Source organism: Rhineura floridana, chromosome 3 (assembly GCF_030035675.1).
Source record: "Rhineura floridana isolate rRhiFlo1 chromosome 3, rRhiFlo1.hap2, whole genome shotgun sequence".
Taxonomy (NCBI): Eukaryota; Metazoa; Chordata; class Lepidosauria; order Squamata; family Rhineuridae; genus Rhineura; species Rhineura floridana.
In genome coordinates, this window is record NC_084482.1 from 74,836,870 (window position 1) to 74,863,082 (window position 26,213).

Here is a 26,213-nt window from a genome sequence, read left to right on the forward strand (position 1 = left end):
ACAGCTCATTATTATGAGCAGCTTTGGACTTTATGATGACACAAGGGGAACAGGGTGAGCAAGTGCCTCAGGTCTTTTGCAAAATTGTTTTGCTTCTGCCTCAGCATGGTACCCATATCCCACAAAGATGTCCCACATCAGGACATCCTCCACACAGAGGGAGATGCAAAAGATGGAAATGGGATGAAACAGGAACTGTACAGTGTTTCCTGATCACACTGCATCACTAACATCTTGCAGTCTGTTGTAGCCATCAGTTCCTTAGTCTTGTCTGCTCAGTTCCACGCTCCACCTTGAAGGAACAAGCACAGGCCTTTGTAATGCTGTCAGCTAGAGCTGAAGTCAAGGGATGCTCATGAGTCAGAGCAACAGACCGCCCAAGCCCAGGCCTTCAGTCAGAAGCCAAGAGCTTCTATTAACAGGGACGCTGTCAGAGGACCCTGGGCTTCCATTCATCCTCTCTCCCAGCTGATTCTCTTGGAATGGCTCTTGTCCATTAGCTCCCCAGGAGGCATACTGGCAGGGCATCCCAGCCTATTACCTGGTTGCCAGGATTCCCAACACCCATTAGGAAGATGACATCGCCAACAAAGAGGGCCAGGCAAAGGTGGAGGTGGATGGTGGTGCGGATGCCTCGGATGGCACGGCAAAACAGGAAGGTGAGGATAGACAGGAACAGGCAGATCAGAGACATAACCAGCCCAATCTTGGTGATGACATCCAGGCCCCAGTCCTGCACAATGACAAATGGTTAAGTCTGTGCAATGCAAGCCAAGTCTTAATGCAAAGTTGGCATAACCAGCTGATTGGCAAGACTACCCGAAATAGAACGGCCCCACAGGAGACTCATGATAGAAGCTGAAGACCCCAGTTCCCACTATCTAGGAGACAATGCTTTGAAGCCACTGGATTCTGGCCCTGAAAACTTTCATGGGAAAAAGGTTCAGAAGTCCTGATTCCCTACACTTTGGGCAACCTGCTTTGATTAAGCATCTTCCTAACAAAATACCAGGGACCAGAATGCCTAGCCTTAGTTCTGATCTAGCCTCAGTATTTTGCCCCCAGGAAAGCAGTTCCTAGATGCTGTTTTGTGGGGTCCTTGGGCCCCTGTCTCTGCTTTCCCCTCTACTTACTGCAATAGAGATGAGTTCATACACTCCCTCTTTCCCTTGCTGCCTTTCTACTAGGTCTTTAAGCTAAGCCAACACTCGGTGCAAAAGCATCTCCTCTGAATTCCATCTCTGCTCTCTGTACCCAGTTGGCAGCTCTGCTTCCTCCTTGTTCTCCTGCTGCTGCAGGGCTATCCTGGAACTACTACCCTCACCAGCCCCTAGCAGTAGAGGATCAGGCCCCAAGTGAGCAAAGGCAAGTGGACTCGAGCAGGGATAGGGAACCTTTGGCCTCCAGACGTTGTTGGACTACAGCTTCCATCATCTCTGATTGATGGTTTGCTGCCCATGGCTGATGGGAGTTCAACAACATCTGGAGGGCTGCAGGTTCCCCATCTTTGGACTGGGTCACTGGAAGAGCAGCAGGCAGCAGTGAGGCAAGTGCTCAAGAACTTGTGCTGACCCATCCTTTAAAAATGCCACCACTATCATGCTGTGCCCCCCATTTTTCCTTGGTCGATGCTGTCTTCTGTGCATGCCTGGCTATATGCACAAGATTAAGAAAGATGCCAGCAGTGGTTCACTCCCTGCTACTACATGGACCTCAACAGATGCTTGTGTGAGCCAAATTACCGACTCTGTCTCTGCTAAGAAACCATCCATGATTTGTGCTCCTGGTGTTATCATTCAGAGAGGAAAATCTCACATCTTGCAAAGTGAGCTCTGTGATGTCCCTAAATATATAATACTGTAAATATGGTAACTGCGGGTTTATTAGAGTAAATGAGGTAAGTGGACTGAGTGAGAGGGGGGAGTACATGGGTTGGAATGTTGATGAGTGTTGTATTATGATTGGCTGAGCGCTTGAGGGTCTGAAGGTATAAATGAGAGGATGACAGTTGAGAGAGGAAGAAGTTGGTTGGTTCAGTGGGTTGGTTTTGGATAGGGTGGATTGGATTAGGCGGGTAGTGAGGCAGGTTACTGACGACTAGAAACATAAAGAGTAACGCATCTTATCAAACCACACCCTTGTTGACTATACCTTTAAGTAATCTTGTTATTCCCTGTGTATATAAATAAATATTTCTTGGTTTACCAGAATGCCTGATCCTTGGCTGGGTTACACAGACCAGAAGGGTGGGCAGGGCATATACCAAGGTTGGGAAACAGGATCAATGGTGGCAGCAGTGAAGAGATAGTGTAACATCATCAGGTATCCAAAATAACTCAGGGCTGTAATCTTTATAGGCACAAAGATACAGGGGGGTTGTGGCCTGCAAGTGCACCCAGACACAAAGTAGCAATAAGCCAGAAGGAGACTAAGGCACAGTCTCAAAGCAATATTGTTTACAGGGAGTGTCTGGTGGTGCTGCCTAGCAGTGGGATCTTGAAAGATCTTTGCTAGAGCCGGTGAGAGAACTGTTTTGAGAGCAGGACCCTGAGGTGGGACCGTGACAAGGCGGTGACCATGGGTAGAGATCCTGACAAGTGGTGACAGGAGGTGGGATCCTGACAGGCTCCTTCAAGGCAGCTTCAGATGTTGTGCTACAACAGTAAAGGCAACTCTTTGGTTCACATTTGTAGCACACCTCTTAAAAGAAGATGATATGCATCCACTCCTGTAGAGAGACGCATCTCTATATGGATATGGTCACCAGATATGTGTAGAATGCATGCAGTGTGCTGTAGAAAAAGATGTGCAAGTTTCAGTGTAGATTTTATGCTGGGAACACAGAGAGCAGATCCATCATGTGCCCACTTTTGCCACTTCTTTATAATGTCTGAACTTATTCCAGGTCTCTGCCACTGACTCTCTGTCTCAAGCATTATGTGGAGCCTTTGAATCATTGGGTTGCATCCAACACTGCCACTGCATGAGCAAAACAGACTTTGGCTTCTGTGACAGGACTTTCCCTTCCTCTCCTCCCCACTGCAACCCCCTGTGAACTCTCAAAAATCTGCACTAGCAGGTTGGGGGGTTCTCTGGGGCAGGTTTTGGGGGGGTGCAGGGGGAGAAGAGGAAGGGGAAGTCTACTCATGCAGTGTTGGGTAGTGTAATTGTAATGGCTCCTCCTGACTGCTCCTTCCTTCCTTCAGTGTCTGAGTAGAAAGTGTGTCAGTGGCCAAGGAAATGAAAGGAGGGCCACGCCTTTCACTGCTTCTCGTGGACTCACCTCCACATCATAGAAGGCCATGAGCACAGCAAAGCTGGTCAGGTGGTTGCACTGGCAGTGTGTGCTGTCGGCAGTGCTGGAGTTCAGACGTGTGCAGCCTTCTTGAGACCAAAGCCCGCTGCCATTGTCAGGCTTCCAGAAGGCACAAATCAGCTTCAGGTCAGGCTTCGAGTCCTAGGAGGAAAAGTAATTAAATCTTCTATTGAAGTTTTGCGGTACCTGCAAGTTAGGGAGGGGGGCAGGATTCATGCTCAAGTGACTCAACCGCATATGCGGACAGAGAATGTGAGGAAATATAAAGAATCTGAACTTAATGTTTATAATGTGGATTGATCAGATGTCAAAATCTGGTCATATGAGCTGAACAGAGGAGGGCTGAGAAAGACCATTCCTTCTTCACCGCCATGCCTGCTTCCTCATGTAAAAGGGTGAGGTTGAAGCAGAGAAATGGTGCCCACAGAGTAATGGCCTTTGCTGGAGCTGGGGAGGGCAAAGAAGCAGCAGAGAAGTGACTACTCACTGGTTCCTTGTGGCTGAAGTTGAATCTGACAGGGGCGCTCAAGGATGTAGTCTCATGGTGGCCTACAAAAGCAGATGCCACGCTGGATAGTACTTTGTAGCTGGGCTTCCCTTCCAGCTGTGCACATTGTGGGGACTTTCCCACTTGCTCCCATTCTTTCCCTTCAACAACAGCGCCAGTCAGGAAGGGCCCCAGGCTGTGGTATGACAGCAGACCAGCCATGCCGAAAGCTGAAAAGAGAAGAGTTGGCAGCTCTCTCAGAACTGAGGACTCAACAGCTGCTGGTATGCTAGAATATAAAGGCCAGGTCTATATATGCAGCAGAGGTCCTGAAATGGTAGAAAGGACTATACCACTTTACACTGCAGGTGAAAGGACATCAGCTTGTTGAGTTCTTCTCAATGGAGGGGGGGAACTTCCTGCAACAGAGAACTAGCACAACAGGAAATGGGTAGCTTCCTCCTACTTCCATGTGCAGCTTTTTTAAATAAAGGGAATATTTTATATGGGGAAAAAGACATCCCCAGTTGTGCCCCCAGGGGGAGCTGGCTCTCTTCTCTATTGCTCCTCCCCAGCCTTTCCTGGCAGCAGAAGGCACTGTGCTGTGGGCCACAGCTGCATCAACCCTCCAGCCCATTCATGGTGCAGGTGGAGCTCCTTACCGTCACCTTCTTTTCTTACTGCTCCCCAGCTTAGCTCCATCTGGGTCTTATTCTGTGACAGCGTTGCTGGGCCCTGGCTTGGGCTCCCAGCTGTCCTGATGTCTATGGTCAGCTCTGAAATGAATGAGACAAAAACATAATCTAGGCCAAGTTGGACAGCTAACAGAAAAGGGCAGAAGGCAACATCCTTGGAACAAGCATTGCTTGATTCAAAACATCCCAGCGACGCCGCTTGTAGTAGTCTCTTCCAATGCAGGAAAGATCCTGTTTATCACAAAGGGAACTGGGGAAGGGAGGGGAGAATATTCCTGATATTTCAATGTCAGCCTCCGCTATTCTGAAAGTGTTATGGGGCACACAGTAGGTGCACCTGAAATAGAGAAAAGTAAGGAAATCCTGGTCTCTGCCACTGAAGGAACCCTCAGGCCACCTGCAAATCCTCTGTGTGCTAACCTGTGTCTTTGCTCATGGCGCTCATGGTCTTGTTGGGTAAGGTGAATGCCAAAACCCTGAGCAGGGTCTCCACAGTTTCCATCATCTCAGTGACCATCCGGTGCCGCTGCTTCTCAGCCTTCATCAGAGTCGCTAGGTCATCCAGCAGATCCAGCAGATCCAGCAGACCCTGAGGTTGAAGATAGGATGCCATTAGCTCTCAAGGAAAAAAGCTGCCACCACACACACACTGGGAGCAGGTATTATAGACACCAATTTGATTGATCAGCTGTTATCAGAACCTCTGAGAGAATGGAGGCAAGTCCATGTGAGCAGGGGTGTACTCATCCAGGGTCTTAGACCATTTACTTTTTTGGGTAAAGGCAGGGTCCCAGCAGTCCCCCTATGTCTCCAGTGTCCTAATAAGCCAATCAGCATGAAAAGGGAGCGTGTTAGCCACTGAGAAGAGCTTTCTGACTTCCTTGACCTGTCCTGCTGATTGGAGCCAATCAGAGTGAAAGGAGCTGAGTCAGCGACTGAGAAGTCTCTTTTCTGTAGCTAACACTCGCCCCTTTCATGCTGATTGTCTGCTTGGGACGCCTGTTGTTGTGGGAGAAGCCATTAACAAGGATCTCATTCTCAACCCAGCAGCAAAAGAAAAAAAGGGGGAGGGTGTGCAGCTGTGATGATCATGAAGGGACCCTGCACTTCTGAAAGCGTGCAACATTCTTATACCCTTATATATTGCATCCTCCTATGCACTCTTGATAACCATTTGTATCCTTTATATACTTTGAGTTTTGTTTTTTGCATTTCAGAAGAAATATTATGTTTGACTATAAAACAGCAATGCTTATTTTAGCTATGGTTCACTTTTTAAGGAAGTCACATGCTTTATTCTATATTATACAGTGGCTGTATACTATAGCCAGTGTGGAGTTTTCACATTCCGCAATGTTAAATTGAAAATATCCCCCATGCCATAAGCTCATTTAAAAACAAAACTTTACAAAACTTATAGTCCCAAACTCAGAAACGCTTGCTTAACAACCTTCTCAATTTTCATGGCCATACACAAAACAATCAGAGAGAATAGAGAGTTCAAAGTGTAAAAAGAGAGAAAAAAACTCCAGAGCCCTTTTGGACTTTTTTCTCTGAGAGTTCTCATAATTGGTTGAAATTCATTAAAAATCAGCCATATTCACAGAGCACCAGTAATCCTAATACTGACCTTGCCCCATACTCTGACCTTCATCTTCCGCAGTTGAAAAGTTGAAAAAATGCCTGGCTGATTTTTAATTAATTTAAGAAATTTTGGCTGAAACCCTATAATAACGTCAGGCATGCTCAGTAAGAACCAACTGTCAGAGTTCTAAAAGCCTCATAGCTGCTTGGCTAGGCTAATCAGAGGGCCGCACCCACACCAGACTTGATTTCATTTGAGACGGTCAGAGAGGAGACTCCTGTTCCACTGACAGAGCTCCAGTGGCCAGACTGGTTTAACAGTCAGCCACTCTGATTGAAGGTCTGTGAGGGGAACAGGGTGTCTCCTAGCAACTCTCAGCACCCTTCACTAACTACACTTCCCAGGATTCTTTGGGAGAAGCCATGACTGTTCAAAGTGAAATAAAGGCCTGGTGTGGATGTGGCCAGGGATAGCTTTGGTTTAAATTTGGGTGGGAGGCTACATGTGCCTGCTGTAGAATAAAAAGGTGAGGGAAACGCTGAAAAGCAATGATACTGTTCACAATGTTTTCATTTTGGAAAGGAAAGGGGCTTCCCTTCTGCCCAGTGCCCACCCACCCAATCTCCTCCCCTCCCACTCCCAGCCCCCCCCCGGTCAGTGTTGGACTATGACCTGGAAGATCAGGGTTCGAATCCCCACACAGCCATGAAGCACACTGGGGGATCTTGGGCCAGTCACTGCCTCTCAGCCTCAGAGGAAGGCGATGGTAAAACCACCTCTGAATACCGTTTACCATGAAAACCCTATTCATAGGGTCAACGTAAGTCAGGATTGACTTGAAGGCAGTCCATTTCCATTTTCAAACATGATTGCACAGAAATAAATCCCACTGAACTCAGAAAGTATGCAAATGATCAAACCCACCCTCCTTTCTCCCCCCTCCCACTTGCCCCTTCCATCCCCCTTCCTTTGCCCCTCACTCTCCATCCCCTCCCAATATCCCCCTTCCCCCACCTCCCCCTTCCCTTCCTCCTCCCCATGGTCAGTTTTACCGATTTTAAGCATGATTGCATGGAAGTAAATACCATTGAACTCTATAAGCATGCAAATGATCAAACCTGCCCTCCCCTCCCCCTTCCTTTGCCCCCCTCCAATATGCTCCTTCCCCTTCCCCCTCCTCTTCCCCCACTGTCAGTTTTTCCTATCCTAACCAAGATTGCATAGGAGTAAATCCCATTGAACTCAATAAGCATGCAAATGATCAGACCTGCTTTTCCCCTCCTTCCCCTCTCCTCTCCCTTCCTCATCCCCTCCCCTCTTCCTTCTTCCTCCTCCTCTGCCCCCTCTAGCCCTCCCTCCCTCCCCCCCCGGTCAGTTTTACCTATCCTAAGCATGATTGCATGGGAGTAAATCCCACTGAATTCAATAAACATGCAAATGATCAAACCTGTCCTTCTCCTCCCCCCTCCTGCCTGCTCCCCTCCCAGTCCTCCCCTCTGCGTTTCCTCCCCTCCCTCCTCCTCCTCCCCTCCCCATCCTCTGAGGTCAGTTTCACCTATCCTAAGCATGACTGCAGGAGAGTAAATCACACTGAACTCAATAAGCATGGAAATGATCAATCCATTCTCAGCAAACTTGGACAGGATCCCATTTCTTACCTCCCGGATTAAAAAGCAGGGAAATTCACTAATAGGCAAAAAAACTTGCGGTTTAAGAACATACCTATAGCCCACAGATATTTCTACCAAACTTTAAAAAGCAGGGAAATTGGGCAGCTTTGGTGAATGCACCAGGGGAGCAGGAGACCTGACCTCCTCTCTGAGATATTGTACTGCCCTACAAATTCGTCAAAATGCAAACACCATTTGGGTTGGTCTTTCACAGTCCAATCCACTTGCTGTGTAGCTTGGAAGAATTCGGTAACATGTGCCTCTCAGCATATGGTGAGTGGTGCCAACACCTGCCATCTCCATCATTTTGTGAACAGCAATAGTTTTCCAATAGTTAATTGTTATCATAGTGGTTTATACATTTGTTAACCTCTTCGCTACCAACTGATATGCATCGGGCCCTTTACAGTTTTAAAAGTAAAAATAAAAGTTTTGTCTACCAATTACCAGTTTGAAGCTTCGCCACCATCACTCTTTTTGGATGCTCCTATATTAACTAATATTATCACAGTTGAGGTTGATCTAATTTAGCCCTGTAAACTGGACTGATCTTGCCAATAACGTGCAAATATCTGCATGTAGGAGAGGGCATGGTGGACCCAAGGAGTTTGGATGCAACCCGGTGGTTGGGGATGTAATCTTAAAACATGTTTTATTTCCATAATTTTTTTTGTTAATTTCTCTTGCTTTTATTAATTGCTGCTGATGTTTAACTGCTATTGTTTAGTGTTAAGGCAGTATAATATGGTTTTAACTGGATTATTATTGGATCCAATAATAATGGATCCAAGTTAGTCATATCCATGAATTTCAATTGATCTACTCTGAGTAGGACTAGCACTGGATATAACCCAAAATGTACATTTCTTGGGAAAGGAAACTGTTTCCTAAAAGGCAGTTCATAGCCTAGGTAATTAAATTAAATTAGGTAATTAAATTAAATTAATTGAATAAATGCTGCTGAAGAGGACAGAGGGTATTAAAGCGGAACTGCCCTTGAAAGGAGGATCATATGAGTGTGTGTGATAGATGTGCGAGAAGGCAAAAAGTATGCTTCCACATGTATATGAGGGGGGGAAAGAAACAATTTTCTTCCTTTAAATTGGAAAAGAGAAATCTTTTATCACTAATAGTGCTCTATTTTAGTATTATTCTATGTAAGCCTCTATTAAACATTGCCGTCACCAGTGGTGGGGAACTGGTGGCCCTCCTAATGTAAAATGTGTGAAGTATCCTTTGTCTGAAAGTGAGGTGGTTGTGGTTGGCTTGACAGCACTACTTTCCGGCCTCTGTTCCCAAGTATTTTCGGATTCTAAGCCCTGCAGTTGTGGCCTTTGGAATCAAGGCAGGTGTTAGAGAAGGCAAAGGAGAAACAAGCTTGAAACATACCTGCATACGATTCTCTGCATCCTTTGCATCCCGTATTGTCAGTGATGAATTGCAGAGATGTCTCAATTGTGCTGTAAAGTTGCAGAGGAACGTCTGGAAAACAATCCCCCCAAAACTCCATTGAGCAGAGATAGAGGGTACCAAGATGAGAAGAAGTGACCAAACGGCCGTACCTGTTTAAGCCTAAGGCCAAGGAAGATGCAGCATTCATGTGTTTAGCCCTGGGATGCTTGATTTCTACAATACTAATAGCTAGCGTGGAAAACTCTGATCAGGATTATGGCATGAAAAGAGCTTAAGTCTTTGCCACCTGCCTCAGTCCCAATCTGAGTACCCCCACAACAGCTATTTGCAATGGCAGGGAAGCTGCAAAGGGATAGTGCTGCCAGCTAAGCAGCTGAGTTACAAATGCAACTGGAAAGGGGCCCTGGGAAATGCAGAGAATGGAATTTGAAATAAAATGAATGGCTGTAATCCAGTACACTGTTACGTGCACAGAAGACCTATTTAGGACAAGTGGGCACACGATGACAGCCAATATTTTGTTCTGATGTATTTAATAGTGCAACTCAAAACAGCTCCCATTTCCCCCCAAATAGTTCAAACATTCCCAGTTTCAGTAAGCTGAGGGGTTTTATATGCTTGTTTTCAGGGAAGCAAAACTGTAGATATTTTAATTCTGTTTCTAGATAACACAGATAATAATTAACACTTCAGCTGAAACATAAAACCCTTTGAGTGGATCGGTGGTTTCATGAGCATAGCATGGAGATCTTTCTGTGGGAAATTTCTGGGGTTCAAGTTCCACAAGCTCTTGTTTTAAACTTTCCTCTCCCACTTATGGCTAATCCAGCCACCCAGAACTGTATATATTCTACTGTCACACAACAGAAATGCAGCATCCTGAGAATCTCAGCTGTTTTTTTATAGCAAGTTTCTAGTCCTTGAGGCTGCAGTGCAAAAATGTTTACGTGTCTGTGACAATACCAAGGGAGAATCTCTGGAGCCAGTGTATGACAAGGGAAGGATTTCCAGTGGTTAGAGGGTGAAGCTCGAGTGCCACGAGCAACTTTTTATCTCCTCCTATACCTAGTGTAAATTTTACCAGTTAAACAACTATATGCAAATCTTTACAATTTGCACAATTTATACATGGCATATAATTCAACTTTCCTTGGAGGAGAATTTTGATTGATTTTTTTTAAATAACCAAATATATGCAGTCCTGGACACAGTAGCAAAGTGCCCAAGTCAGTAAAAAGCCAACTTAGCCTATGCATGGTGTTGATTTGGTCTTCCAAATGTTGGAAGTGTGGCAAGAGCAACTCCTGTTTGGGTCCTTTTTGTTTGTGTTCCAGAAGGAAGATAGAATTAGGGTCCTCCAGCTGGCTAGGCTTGCTTACCTTTACTTGTGCTCTTCTCTACCTAACTTCCTTCTGTTGTAGCCTGATATGCTCAGGGAAGCTTATCTGCCTCTCCTTCCTTGTTTTCTTCTTCGAGGAGACATCTCTGTCTTTGTTCTCTTTCCTGAACCGTAACAGCAATATCCAAGTCTGGGCATTGCGCCTCCAACTTAGTTAGTTAGTTAGAACTAGGTATGCCTTTCCTTCTACTGTGTATTTCTATAAATAAAGTAGCTTTTCTTATTTTACTAAGTCTTAAGTCTGAGTGATTTAAGTGCAGGGTAAAAGCCTGCTTCTTAGATAAATACACACACTGGCACACGCAGCTCAGACAGCTGAGTTACTCTGCTCATATCCGTAACACCAAAGTCCTGTGTTTGGGACTCACCTGTTCATCTGCACAGACATCACTTGAAGGACTGGGACAGCTGAATTCTGGGAACAGAATTATCAGACAAGTTACCAGAAGGTATTGCTCTCCCTCCTTTTCCAAAAGCTCCTGACGTTCTACTTGCTATTTTTGAAAGCCAGGTCACATTGCATGAATCCTTCTACTGAGTCATCCATAATGGCTCTGGCAGCTCCTGTCTGAGTGGCAATAGCTAAATATGGCTGAATGCAACAATGCATATATATTAGGGATGTGCAGCGACCTAATGATTCACCTTATATCTGTTTCTGTAGCATTTGGAAGTAGATCGACCTATTTCAGATCCACTCTGTGTCATTCCAATTTAATTCAATATTCAAGTCCTAATCTGATCTGTTAAATCTGAAGCTCTGTTTCATCGTTCCCATTGACTATGTTGGGGAATCTAAAAATGGCTATAACTTTTTCCCTTTTCACATAAGTGGATGAAATTTGCCCATAAAGGAGCCTGTCCAGAGTGGATTAAGCCTGCCAAATTTCAGGCAGATCCATTCAAGGCTTTAAGGGAACCTTAAAAAAAAGTTTTTTAAAAAAAGAAAAAGCCTCTAACTTTACATTATTTTCTGCCAGAGTCAAATGCAAACTGCAGGCTTAGTTGCCCCTTCTGCAGGGATGAAGCCTGCAAAACCTCAAAAAGATAGGTGCAGTGGTTCTCCTGCAAGGGCAAACTTTACTCTGGGGGTGGGAAAAAAAGAAATCACATTCTCTCCTAGTTTTTTCTGGGCAATCAGTTTGAAAACTGGGGATATAAGAGAGGTGTCCCTTGGAAAGAAAACAGCCAACGTTCATACAAACAGATCAATGGGCTATAGTGCTAGGAATCAGCCTTTCCCAACCAGTGTGCCTCCAGACGTTGTTGAACCACAACTCCCATCAGCCTCCCATTGGCAATGCTGGCTGAGGCTGATGGGAGTTGTGGTCCAACAACATCTGGAGGCACACTGGTTGGGAAAGGCTGTACTAGGTGATCTTACCTTTGTAATATAAAAAAGAGGAAGTCATTTTTTTTTTCTCATGGCCCCTTCCTGGAACTGCTCTCCATGAAGAAAAAAGAGAGCTACGATTTTCAGTTGCGTGTTAAGAAAAAGAACAATTGGGAATGAAGTAGGCCACGTGAAGGACAACTCTATTTACTTCACCATCTCCTCCCCAAATCACTGTGATTGAACCTCAAAGTAATTCACTGTGATGATAAGCTAGACCTGTCTGTCAAAATTCTCCCCACTTCTACACATACACCCTCTCAAGCTCTGGGTATTTCCTCAGCCACCTTGGTTTCGTTTCTCAGAAAAAAAGGCACGTGGGGTGGAGGGAAGGTTGCATGTTTAGCTTCTTGGAAAAACCAAGACCACAGAGTGACTCAGACATGCAGGAGGTCCCTGATCCATTTTTAAATACCTCCTTTACTGTGTGATATGACTTGAGAACATCAGTTCATGACTCAAATCACCCAGATTTGCCTCCTTATTTGAGGTACACACAGAGCCAATGAACATCCCTAATATATATGGTCTACTGTGAACCAGTGTTGTGCGGGCTGCTCCATTCAAGTCCAGGAGACGCTGGTTCAGGTTCTACATTAGACCTGCTAGATTGACTAAATCACTCCAACTTTCATAGCCCCACTTCCTGATCTGTAATATTAAAATAACAGCAACCTGTTGGGGAGTTGCTGTGAAGACAAATGTATTAAAGACAGTGAAGCACTCTGCAAATCAAAAGTACTGTATGAAACATGAAGAAGTAATTGGTATGCCCTCCAAGCCAACAATAATATGCACAAGTTTAAAAGTGATGTAAAGTTTAAAAGTGATGTAAAGGAGCTGTAACAGGAAATCATCCTAAAAAAAGAGCTGAAAATTATTGAAACATGTTGACTTACTTAAAATAGTTTTCCCCCTCTTGCCTTTGCAATTATTTTAAAGACTGCTTTGTACTTTACATCCAGCGGAAGGACAGACTTGCTTGATCTCAAAGCATGAGATTTTTGCCATTGGTTTTGCCCTCCAGGTTTATATCTACCAACAGCTGGCAAGTTACAGGGCTGCAGAGCCCAAAATTCCTCTGAACAGCTTTGTCCAAGACAAAAGTTGAGGAAAGATCTTACATACAGTTTCCCTATCTGCAAAGTGGGTGTCCTGGGTAGACACAGGGATACAGAAACGGGAGAAGGACGGTGGCTGGAAGGGACCCCTACAGATAGGGAGAGACTCCCAAGATAAGCAGGAAGACCTTGCTTTAGGGGACAGAAGCTGCACGATTATGCTACCTTCAAAATTCAGCAGAAAAGAGGAGCCATTGAAGAGGACTAAGCCTTCACCCAGGGGAGTTGGAAATTAGGCCAAAGTGAAAATGGTGGGGTGGGGGACTGTGCTTGGCATTTTTTCTATAATAATTTTTTTGCATTGTTTTGCTCTTCCCAACAAACCTACGAGGTGAGTCTCTTTTATTCTCATTTTCCAGAGGTGGAAAAAGGAGGCTGAGAGAGATTTGCCAGAAGTATCTATGCAGGAAGAGGCTTCCCGGCCTAGACAATCCAGACTAAGGGCCAAATTACATATGACATTAAAAACTGGGGACGTCCCACCAGGCCCAGTCAGCATGGTGAATAGGGATGGTGGATGCCAATGGAGTCCAACAGCATCTGGAGGGCCAGACGTTCCCCAACACTGTATCACATGGTTTGCTATCAAGTGCACAATGTTTCTGTCATAGTCAGTGCAGAGGGACCAATCCAGATTGGCATGGGGGCTTTACCCTTTGCTGTGGTCCCAACCCACAGCAACCTACTACTTGCATAGTAGCTGAAATGAATGGGAGTTCCCTCCCCAATAGCAGGTGTTGTGACCTCAATACAAACGGGATCATGTTATGGGGAAGGGTTAACGCTGCTATGACCATACCCGGATCCAATGTGGATCAGCCTCCTCCCTAGCAATTTGTGAAAGAAACGTCTTGCGCTCAAGAGCAAACCTCATGATCACACCATGTGTAGTTTGGCCAGAGAGAAGGAAAGGGACATAACTCAGGGACAGAGTATCTGCTTTGCATGCAAAAGGTCCCAGGCCCAACCCCTGGCATCTCCAGGTAGGACTGGAAGAGATACCTGTCTCAAACCCTGAAGAACTGATGCCAGTCAGTGCGAAGGCAACACTGGGCTACACTGACAAATGGTCTGACTTGGCAAAAGGCAGTTTCCTGCGAGAACCCACTTCAGATTGCTCCACCTTAGGGTCATTTTGGTTCAGTCACTCTCATCCTAACCTACTTAGAGCAGAGATGATGCAAGCTGCCCTGACCTCCATGGGATGAGCAAGATAAAAGATAAAATAATGACACCGGCAAAGGCTGTCTGCCATTTAGAAAGGATCCATATGTTCTAACGATATGCTTCTGTACACATGAACAAAGTCAGACCGCAAGAATTCACAGTCACTTGTGCATGTCACATTTATTTATTTATTTATTTATTATTTTACTAAATTTATATACCGCCCCATAGCCGAAGCTCCCTGGGCGGTTCACAACATTGCCATTCGCTTTCATATGTGGGCCACAGCTATGAAGCAGTCTGGCTCTTAGTCCCAGTCAGTGAGTGTTGGAGACAGAATTAATATTTTGAAGCATCAGGATGGGCTGGGGCCTGTGGAGTACACCAAGGCGGAGGTGGGGATTTCCCCCCCCCATCAATGGCCACATCCCCTGGGGGCAATTTTGTCAGGGTCTGTATGCCAGTGTGCCCTTTTCCTCTCTCTGCCACCTCCTTTCCTCTCTCATTCTCCCTCCTCACCCAATGGACTGCTCGGGAATATAGCCTGAGGCAGAGGTCTGATCTGATTGCTTGCAGAGGGCTTTTAAGAACATAAGAAGAGCCTGCTGGATCAGGCCAGTAGCCCATCTAGTCCAGCATCATGTTCTCACAGAGGCCAACCAGGTGCCCTTGGGAGGCCCACAAGCTGGACCTGAGTGCAAACCTGACACGTCCGCCTCGGTGGCCAATTGAGGGACCGGTTGCTCTTGCAGTGTCGTGAGGGCAGAGGAGTCAATCGGGAGGCGTGATATTCAGAAGGACTGATGCTGTGGTGATGGTTGAGCTCACTGACTTTTTTTCCTATCGCCTCAGGACCGGTTCAGATACCGATGGTCCCGGCTTGGGATGGTCAGTGCAGTTATCACTGTGGGGTGGGGAGAAGAAATGAAGGGAGAGGCCGCCGCGGCTCAATGGAGCAAGGCATCACGCTCTGCCTCCTTTGCAGGAAAGGAAACTAACACATGCTAATCTATGCAGATTCATTTTGCGTATGCTAATCTATGTAAATGAACACCCAGTTGTCATCATAATTTAGATCCTTCTGGTGGGTGTTTTTGTTGTTGTTAATTCTTTTTTATTGATGGGGCGGCCAGCATCATTCTTTCCCCTCATGCATCTCAAGGTTTTTGGAGGTTGCAATTTTTCTGCCTTGCCTCTTCCCCTGCCTCTTCTCCCATTGCGCATGCGGGGTGAGACCCAGAGGTGGTATACCTGTGTTTGGGTTGTGCCACTAGGTAGTGGCATTCAAATTCATCATGTGAATGCTCTATAAATAAATTGAATAAATATACCTGCATGTAGAAAAGTAGCATGTCAAGGAAAAGGCTGTGCTAGAACAGCACCTCAGGTGTAAGCTTTCTAAGTATAGGGAAGTGTTGGGTTTTTTGTTTCCTTGGTTGGTTTTGACATGGAGTAGCATTCATCTTTGTAATCCAGCACATGCATTCTGAAGTAGTACAGCAGGGCCCTGCTTTACGGCGCTTCGCTAATGTGGCGGTCTCAATTAGACACAATTAGACTAAAGCCCCACTCATACTGCGCTTGTTCCGCTTTTACGGCGGTTTTCGGGAGTCGCGCAACATTCTATTCAATGAGTTCCGCTTTTCAGCGGTTTTCGCTTTTCGGCGGGGGTCTGGAACATAACCCACAGTATGAGTGGGGCCCTACTGTACAGACCAAGCACAGGATGACCACTTCAATCAGATCTAGAATTGATGTGTTGGGAGCTGTCAGGAAAAATTCCACAGCCTGTGAATGGCAGCCAGACTACACAGCTAAGATAGTAGCCATATGCTTTTTATTTTAATTTTTACTTTTTTAGTCCATTTAGTACCACTCCCTTATGTGTGTGTGTGTGTGTATGCATATATTGTATTTTATATATTTTAATTGTATTTAATTTAATTGTATTTTAATTTACTTTAATGTTTTTGTCTTTCTTATTGTGTACAATTTTATTACGTATGTGTGCAATTTTATTGTAAACCGCCCTGAGTGCCCTATAATAGGGTAGAAGGGTGGGGAAAAAAATTTAAGTAAATAAATAAATAAATAAAGCGCACTCTCCCCTCCTGCGGTCTCCAGCAACTGGTATTTGGAAACATACTACCTCTGCCTACAGAGGCAGAGCATAGCCATCATGGCTAATAGTAGCCATTGATAGCCTTATCTTCTATGTATTTGTCTAATCCTCTTAAAGCCACCCAAATTGGGATGGTCATCACTGCCTCTTGTGGGAGCAAATTCCACAGTTTAACCATGTGCTGTGTGAAGTACTTTATTTTGTCTGTCCTGAATCTTCCAACATTCAGCCTCATTGGATGTCTCTGAGTTCTAGTGTTATGAGAGAGGGAGAAAAACTGCAGTACTATTCGTGTTATGCGAGAGGGTTCACTGCACTATTCTTCTTCAATGCTTTTTGGGAATGGTGGCCAGCCCCACGGTCCCACTTAAAATAAAAGGGGAATGAGGCTTTAGTGCTTCTGTTGCAATGCACAGCCTAAGATGCAGACATCAATTTGAGCTAAAGTGCATTCAGGTTCAGTCTTATACCTGAGAGAAGGAGAAAAACTTTTCTCTATCCGCTTTTGCTATGCCATGCATAATTTTATGTACTTTTGTCATTTCACCTCTGACTTGCCTTTTCCCTAAACCAAAAAGCCCCAAATGCTGCATCCTTTCCTCATAGTTACTCCATCCCTTTGATCACTCTGATTGTCCTTTTCTGAACCTTTTCCAGCTCTATAATATCCTTTTTGAGTACAATATCCTTTTTGAGGCAAGGCAACCGTATTCCAAATACAGACATACCATAGTCTTCCTTGCACCAGTCCATCCATTTTGGCTCTCCATTTTACCCCCTCCCACTCTCCCTCCTTCCCTCAATGCTCTCCCCCTCAATCCATATGAAAATAGGCCAAGGGCTGCACATGGCCCTTGGGCTGCTGGTTCCTTACCCCTGTGCAAAGGCCTCCCCTGAAAGCAACTTGCTGAGTTCCTAATTTAGTGCTGCTGCATACAACTGAGAATGTAGGCCATGTGCTGGCAAAGGACACCTTTCCCCTGGAATACACCTGTAGTGAGTGTAGGAAGCCAGCCAACCAGTCACCTAGCCCTGGCTGTACTAGTCCCACACTTTCTCCCATGTGGACCAGCAGAGGCCAGCGGAGACCAAAGACTGTTCTGGAACTACAGGCATTGGGAGTGCTGAAACAAAGCTCCTAATCCCCCCCACAATCTGAACAACAGAGCCCAAAGAAGTGGAGAGCCAGAGGGTGGTTAATTGTTGTCAATCACTCAGGCTGGAAGAGGAAGCTGTCAAAGCAGAGTTCCAGGGGAGTGGAAAGTAGACACCCCTGTGGAGATGAGCCATCAGTGGAGATTGTAAGGAAATAATGCACCTGGGTAGCCTAGTTAGATGTTGTCTAAGCAGAAAATGATCACTGTTAACATATCTGGAATCAAATTGTCTTTGCATGCAGGGAGCCAGTGACTGAAACAAGCTAGGCAAGGCAGTGTTTTCAGTTTATTGAGGTAATTACTGTACCTTTTCTGCAATTTTTCTGTCATGTAGATTTAAATTTACTGTCGCATTTTTGAACCAAGTAATAGTGCCACAGTAAATCAAGCACTGCAAGCAAATGTATGCATCCTTTTTTTCTAGACTGGGTAATTGCATTATCTAGATTCCAGGTCTACATTTATTATTACTATGGCCTCCTACAATGTCAGGCTCTTTCCCTCAGAACCCAGCCCCCTGCCCTCTCCTCCATGTCCCAGCCTCTTCCACCAGAATTTACCTTTGCATTTTGTTGTGTTTTCACCCCCAGGGCCCACATCCATATATTGGACATATCCTGGTAGACATGAACAGCGAAACCCCCCTGGGTAGTTGGAGCAGTTGGCGCTTTTATCACAACGGCCTTCATCACACTCATCAATGTCTGAAAGGGGGGGGGGAGAGAGAGAGAAAACATAAGAATAAGAAATCAGAAATTGGAAACGAAAGGCAGAAATAAGGAACAACCAAGAAAACAGCTGCAGCACTGGGGGACTGGAGAAGACCTGCCCTGGGAGTGACTATCTGAGCATCTGGGTGCTTGCTTTCTTGCTAAGTGCTGCAAGGACTAGGACCCCCTGCCTGACCCTGACTCCACAGAGAGGTTGCAGTCAATCTTGCAGCCTCTTGGATCAGCTCCTAGCTGGGTCAGGGGGCATAAAAGCCCGTCTGCCCTTGGGCGGACTTATCAGGAGATCTGTTCTGCATAACATAGGAAACGGACCTTTCGTGTATGGCACCTGCCCTTTGGAATTCCTTCCCCTTAAATATTAAACAGGCATCATCTCTGTTATCTTTCCAGCAAGTACTGAAGACCTTCCTCTTTCAATAAGTCTGCGCCTGTGTTGGAATTGCTTTTTAATACATTTTTTAAAAATAGATGTTTTTAAAGCTTTAAAAAATTTTTTTAAATATGTTTTGTTTTAATATATTTTAAAATCTGTTTTTATGATGTTTTAGTGTTATTAGTGCTTTTGTTTGCCCTGGGCTCCTACTGGGAGGAAGGGCAGTATATAAATCTAATAAATAAGATGTCTTCTAGGATTCAACGATCTGATGTGTAAACCGGGGATGTCTTTGGAGATGAGATAACAAAATGTACATGTTAACTATGCGAATTAATTAACTTACATCTGCTGCAAGGCATTCTGCTTAATTCCGTGTGACATTTTGATAATGTTTCTGCAAAACAGTGTATGTATTGAAAATATATCTCATCTGCCTTTCATCAGAACCTGATATTAGTGTGGGATAGAATCACATAAATATATATTTGTTAAAATGCAACAACAGTAGCACCAGAGCAAATAAACAGTAAAGCAATAGTGGCAGACAGAGTCAGACCCAGGGCAGTTAATCAGGTGGTGGTTGTGGTAGTTGTTGTGGTGGTGGTGGTTATTGTGGTGGTGATGGTTGCAGTTGTTGTGGTGGTGGTTATTGTGGTGGTTGTGGTGGTTAGATTTATAACCCGCCCTTCCTCCCAGCAGGAGCCCAGGGTGGCAAACAAAAGCACTAAAAACATTAAGACATCATAAAAACAAACTTTAAAACACATTAAAACAAAACATCTTCAAAACGTTAATTAAAAAAAGCTATCAAAACTTCTTCTAAAATTAAAAACATTTAAAAAAAGAAAGTTTAAGAACATATTAAAAAGCAATTCCAACACAGATGCAGACTGGGATAGGTCTCAACTTAAAAGGCTTGTTGAAAGAGGAAAGTCTTCAAAAGGCGCTGAAAAGATAACAGAGATGGCGCCTGTCTAATATTTGAATGAATGAATAATTTATTTCAGTCAACCAACCACAATACAATATAAAACATTAACATGAGACTACTTGGTGACAGAGCTATGGCAGACATCAAAACAATATGATAAAATTAATTGCAATTCACAATCTTACAGGGTCTGTCTAATATTTAAGGAGAGGGAATTCCACAGGGTAGGTGCTGCCCCATTAAAGGTCCGTTTCCTATGTTGTGCAGAACAGACCTCCTGATAAGATGGTATCTGCAGGAGGCCCTCACCTGCAGAGCGCAGTGATCAACAGTATATAAGGGGTAAGACGGTCTTTCAGGTATCCTGGTCCCAAGCTGTAGAGGGCCTTGTACACCAAAACTAGAACCATGAACTTGGCCCGGTAGCAAATGGACAGGCACTGCAATTCTTTCAGCAGCAGGGTGACATGTTGGCAATACCCTGCCCCAGTGAGCAGTCTCACCACTGTATTTTGCACCGGCTGCAACTTCCAGACCAACCTCAAGGGCAGCCCCACATAGAGCACATTACAGTAATCCAATCTGGAGGTTACCAGTGTGTGGACAACAGTGGTCAGGCTATCCCAATCCAGGAGGACTCTATGGATTGTGTTGATTTGACAAGAGGCAACTGCATTTGGATTATGTCACCATGCAGAAATCCACAGAGTTTACATGCATCTCCATAAAATGTATAATACTGCATAGGATAATGAAGGCAGATGATTGTTCTGGTTTCACAGAATTGATATAACAATACAGATATCTTACATGTGATAGGTTCATGCACAGGTATGTTAGAGACAAACATATGCGGCCCGGACTCTAATTTAAATGCATTGATCTTCTACATCCAATCATGCCCACTACAGATGCTCAGCTTCATATTAGTGATTCTCAGATTTATCAGTGTATTAAACACATAATTTCATCCAGAGAGCTCAGATTGGCTTAGACAGACCTCCAATCGATCTCTGTTCCAAGCACTGGTCATGCTGAGGTCTGTTTTGCTTTAGCAACAGCATCATATGTGCTCAGACCATTCTCTGGTCCCAATACTTCAGTTCAATCTCATTTTGCAACAGTAGCAAATTGTAAATTAAGAAGAACCATTGCCCATGCATTGCTTTGGCTGGGTAAGATGGAGCTGTACCTCTGCATAGCTTTTTGTCATCTTTTGCGCTCTTTGCAAATCCTGGCTTGCATTTACAATGGTAATCCCCTTTGATGTTGATGCAACTTCCATTTGGTCCACAGATGGAAGCATTTTTCTCACACTCATTAATGTCTGCAATGAGAAAGTTCTTCTAGATGAAACATGGCAAATTGGCTCCAACATGGGCCATTGCATCACGGCGTGGAGGACACTTATGACTGCACAAAGACAAAACATTCTAGAAAAACTGCCTTCATTAAGCCATTAAAAGAAGCATGCTGTAAGCATTCACTTAGAGCAGCGATTCTCAAATGGTGAGTTCAAGAGCATCGTAGCTGGGGTGCCATGCTGCTGCTAGCAGGAACAAGAGAGGGCTTCCCATCCAAGTAAAAAGGTGAGAGTTAATAGATGTGTGCTGAGTACCAGGTTTCATTGGTGATTCCCTTGGAATAAGCTGGGGAACCTTCTGAGAGAGCAACACATCACATTTTTAGGTCAACAAGGGGTCATTTCAGCTAGAGCAGCTACAAGTGAGAAGGTAATGAACTAGGGGCAAAGCTAGAAGATGTTGTTATGTGGATGCTGCCCAATCATGCAGTGATCTCTCTCCCCTCCCTATGCAATAACTCCTGTTTTTTGTGCCATTCCCCACAGAACCAGAAAGAACGGACGACAGGAAGCTTTAAAACAATTTGGAGGAAGTCTTCTTTCACTTTGTTTGTGAATAGCCGGTGGAACTTTTACTAAATGCTCTGACCCTTGGTGGGCCAAGATTGGTCGGTGGGCCAGAGGTTCCCCATTCCTGTGCTATAGGCTCAGTTGGCAGAAGTCAACTACAAAGGCCAAATTATCGCAGCTTCCTAACATGTAAATTTTAAGAGTACTAGAAATAAAAACAGCAAACAACATTGCCATTAGCTGAATCTTGGCATCATGCTTATTCCAATTATATGCACATATTAACTCAGTGCAGCTAGAATATACAAATCTGTATCTCTCTTGACATGTTTCCTGTCTGGCCGTATTTCATTCCAGTCCTTATATGGAATCTCTAAACTACGCAAAAACAACAAGTGGTGGAGCGGCAACTTCAAAATGCAGTCCTGGTGATCAGATGGTGAACCGTCTCACCCTCCACCCACTGCCATTGCCTGTCAAAGAACCTTTTAAAGCTCCTGGTGGGTGTCTTGAGTCCAGAAATAACTCTTGCTGGGAGAAAAACGTTCACAGCTCAGGTGCAGAGCACATGCTTTGCATGCAGAAGGTCAACTGGGCTGAACCACAGTTACAAGGACTTGGGCTTGGGGAGACCATCTCAGAGCCTTTGAAGAGCCATTGACAGTCGGAAGAGAAAAAACTGGGCCAGATGGACCAATAGTACAAAATAGCTGCATATGTTCAAAACAGGTAAACCGAGGTGGTTTCATGAGGAAATGTGCAGGTAGGCAGAGGGTTCAGCTCCCTCTTCCATAGAACAGAGGTGGGACACCTTTTATCCATCAAGGGCTGCACTGGTGAACTGGGGGGTTCACAGGCTCATAGCCGGGGGTGCTAGGCCCCCTAAAAATTTTCTGTCCCCTAAACGGTTTTACAAAAAATATTGATTGATTGATTGATTGATTGTATTTATATACCTCCCCATAGCCGAAACTCTCTGGGTGGTTTACAGTAATTCAATTTATTACAGAAAAAAAATTCTGCCCCCTTACTTTTATGTGCCCTCCTTTTAGGCTGGCTAAAGGTCAAGGGTTCATGTACCAGTTGGGTGGGGGCAGGGCCGCTTCTGATTTCGGGCAGAGTTTGCAGCACTTCAGGATTTCAGAAATGCTTTCTCTTGCCACCCCATCTCTTTCTCTCCTTTCCTCACTCTCTCTTTGCCACCCCACCTCCCTCTTGCTGTGATTTTCCTCCTCCTGACATCGCTTCATCCATTTTAGCTCCCCCATCCCTCCCCACCCCCTTTGCCAGAAATCTGAACTGACTGCCTGCAGAGGACTTTCTCCCTCTATTTTTGCCGCTTTGTGCATTCTGGCTCCCCCCCCATGTTTTTTTCTTATCTGCCTCTGGGCTTTTCCCCACCAGCATGAAATGAGGCTGAAAGGTGCTGGTACCCCACCCTGTGGCGCTTGCTTGCAGGAAGAACACCCATTTTTAGTTCTAGACTTAGGTTTGGCAAGTGTTTGCCTGAACCCCATCACATGATCTCAGAGCACTTCTAAACTTTCATACAGGCAATCCCATATGCAGCCAGACTCAAGCCCCTACTGTAGCTCTCTGTGTGTAGCCAGTGTCATACCTGGAGTGAGCATGCAGCATCTCAAGCAAGAGACTAAGTCCTTACCCTCACAGTCGGTGATGTTGCTACTTTTGGACTGGAATCCTTTTACACATACACAGGAGTAGTTCCCACAACTATTTTTGCATGTGGCATGGGCTCCACACAAGTTTTCCACTTTCTCGAACTTGCCACAGTCTCCACAGTCTATGCATTCATCAATATCTGCCAATACAACAAATAAGAACACATTTTGCAATTGGCTGTTAACTGCCTCTTGCATGCATGCATTGAATGGCTGAATCCTGGGAACTGATAAGATCCTTTCAGAGCTGAGGAACCTGATGGACTACAGCTCCCATCATCCCTGATCACTGGTCATGTTGGCTGGGGCTGATGGGAGTTGGAATCTAACAACATCTGGAGGACCACAAGTTCCCCACCCCTCACTTAAGGAATCTGATTCTGTGTCATAACTGGATCCCTCTAACCCAGGAGGAGTGGGGTCTCCAGTGTGGCCTCTCACATCCCCATACAAATTATTTGGCCATATTGAGGGCTTGGATGTTGATGCCATTAGGACAAAGAAGATATTTGGGTTGGCAGATTTTTTTTGGGGGGGGGAGGAAGCAAAGGAGAAGAAAGACATTGTTTAAAAAATGAAGGAAAATTCTGATATGTGTGCATTGGACTTCATATTTAACATCTGATATCAAATGAAGGGCCTACAATTTTGAGCTAGCCTTGCTAGCCATTGTTGCCAAGCCAAAGGTTGTAGGGAAGTCTACTGGCTTGGGTATTGCTCCTGGCAAGTGTTCCAAGTGTGGCGAGATGAATGGATGAAGTCTGTATTGAAAAATGACATCATATTCATTCCAGAAATATTTAACACCAAATAATTTAAGGATGCCAACCGGTTGCTGTCTTAGCTATTTTTCTTTTTTTAAGCCAATTGCCAGAAGAGCAAGCAGCAAGGTCTTGTTTTTAAAACTTATTTCACTATTAAAAAAATGGGGTTGTATTCAGTGTCATGCTAAGGGGATAGTTCTGTCAGTGCAAGTATTTCTGCTTGCCCGACATAATTATCTCCCCTCTCCACCCGCCCCCCTGTTCTGGGGTTTTTCCCAACCCTCCAGTGCAGATTTGGGGGTGTGTGCATGGGGTGCATGGGGGGGAGAAGAGGTGGGAAAGTCCCGTTGCACTAGCAGGAATCCTTGTCCTAGCTCCTGCTTGCACAACAATTTAGCTGAATACGGCCCATAATTATTATTATTTTGGCATGCACATTATGAGGAGCTGGGGGGGTGATCAAAGCCCACACAGTTTGATCAGCCTGAGGAAGAGCAGCCACTATTTGTTCACCTGCCCACCAGCATGGGGGGGGGGGAAAGGAGGAGAAGCTTTGGAAGGGGAGGACTGGTGAGAACTATTAACTCCTGTTCTGGAAAGCAAAATAAAGCTTAATTACCACAACACATATCTTCTTCGCAGACTTTATATCCTGATGGACAGTTGGCTTCTCCTTTCAATTTAGAGCAATCTGTTTAGACAGTGGGGAGAGTAGCAATTGGTGAGACTCTGCCTATGTTATGGAGTCAGTTCCCATTCTTCTCACTTCCTCCCAGAGAGACAACACTTAAGCCCACCTCCCCCAAACCAGATTTCCCTTTTCCCCACCACTTCCAAAGTAACTATTTTATGTCTGATTGGGAAATAAAAATTCTGCAGACATATATTACAATGATGGGATGAACAACTCTGGAACTCTTTTTTTTGAGGGGGGGGAGAGAGCATATCCAAGCTTTCATGTGTGACAGAGTTTGCAAGTCAGTTATTCTTGAGTGTCTTGGTTCCCAGGAGACAATAATCCCGAATGTTTCTGGAGGATCCTCAAGAATGTGTAGCTTAGAATGGGGAAACTGAGGCAAGAAACTATTAGCTCAAAACGAGCTGCTTGGAAGGCCAAGGGTTCAGGTTTCTAGTGCTCAGATAAAGAGCAATAACACTCCTTCATTCTGCATAGGCTGCAGCTCAATGCAGAGCACCTGCTTTGCAGGCAGAAGGTCCCAGGTTCAATCCCTGGCATCTCCAGGTAGGGCTGGGAGAGACTCCTGCCTGGAACCCTGGAGAGCTGCTGCCAGTCAGTGTAGACAATAGTGCACTGGATGGACCAATGATCTTGCTCGGTATAAGCCAGTTTCCCATGTCCCTATAATCTTATTCAGAGTGGAGGGGGATCTAAGACCATTCAGGTCTAAGGTACTGGAACCACTAACAAGTAATGTTTCTAGCTCACATATTTGCAGAGGTACATTTCAATACAGCAAAGATTTCCAATGTGGTCCTTGGTGACAAACAACCCGTCATCTCTGCACATTTGTACAATGTTTAGTATTTAAATATATTAGACTATTGGTACTTAAGCATTCACTATTTCACTTGTAAGGAAGTACGTCTGCAAGATGTGTAGGATATAGGAACATAGGAAGCTGCAGCATACCAAGTCAGGCCATTGGTTCATCCAGCTCCGCACTGACTGGCAGCAGCTTTCCAAAGGTTCAGGCAGGAGTCTTTCCAGCTCTACCTGGAGACACCAAGAGCTAAACCTGGGATCTTCTGCATGCAAAGCAAGTGACCTGCAGCCCTTCCCCATGTACAAGCAGGGCAACACCAGGTCTCCTCTAACCTACCTAAAAGAGTCTCAGAAGGGATCATTTACCAGTGGTAGCCAATATGGTGCCCTCCAGATGTTGCCGCACTGTCAGCATTCCTGACAATTGGCCCTTGACTCCTAGCTTACACCGGCAAATCAGGGTCTTTATTTCTTGAACTTTCATTCATAACTGGTATTGGACTGACAAGTCCAAAATGTCTCCAACCCATGCTAGATGCTTCTGGCACAGTATGGCTGGATGAAAACAGATTTCTCTAAAATGTTGCCACAGTGCTGTGTATAATCCCATTAGCTCACCTAAGAAGCACGCCCCATCAAACGCTCTCCCTGTCTCAGCCTTTCACCACTTCTTGGTTAGATCAAGGTGCCTTGAGATTGCTTGCTTTACCTGGCTGAGCATTTAACACCGCAGCTCCTCCTTTCGGTGTTCTCAGCACACACCTCACAAGCAAACAGCATTGTAAAGCAATGGTTTTAAATGGGCCCTCTAATGTTGTTCTAAAGGC

The 26,213-nt window shown here is 45.0% G+C and overlaps 1 protein-coding gene across 7 annotated transcripts in view; it reads right to left on the reverse strand.

Annotated features, from left to right (window-relative positions):
• The window catches only part of ADGRE5 (adhesion G protein-coupled receptor E5), a 64,103-nt gene that overhangs the window by 6,882 nt on the left and 31,008 nt on the right, over positions 1–26,213 (reverse strand). For 6 of the 7 annotated variants that reach the window (XM_061616623.1, XM_061616622.1, XM_061616629.1 and 3 more), the window contains 11 exons: positions 24,502–24,573; positions 23,100–23,258; positions 20,756–20,890; positions 18,086–18,229; positions 10,934–10,980; positions 9,143–9,235; positions 4,919–5,087; positions 4,466–4,579; positions 3,804–4,033; positions 3,284–3,457; positions 542–733 (listed from right to left, as the gene is read on the reverse strand). In XM_061616623.1, coding sequence (XP_061472607.1) covers positions 542–733; positions 3,284–3,457; positions 3,804–4,033; positions 4,466–4,579; positions 4,919–5,087; positions 9,143–9,235; positions 10,934–10,980; positions 18,086–18,229; positions 20,756–20,890; positions 23,100–23,258; positions 24,502–24,573 — 1,529 coding nt within the window. The remainder of the gene's footprint in view (positions 1–541; positions 734–3,283; positions 3,458–3,803; positions 4,034–4,465; positions 4,580–4,918; positions 5,088–9,142; positions 9,236–10,933; positions 10,981–18,085; positions 18,230–20,755; positions 20,891–23,099; positions 23,259–24,501; positions 24,574–26,213) is intronic. The other variant, XM_061616624.1, reaches the window with a different exon arrangement.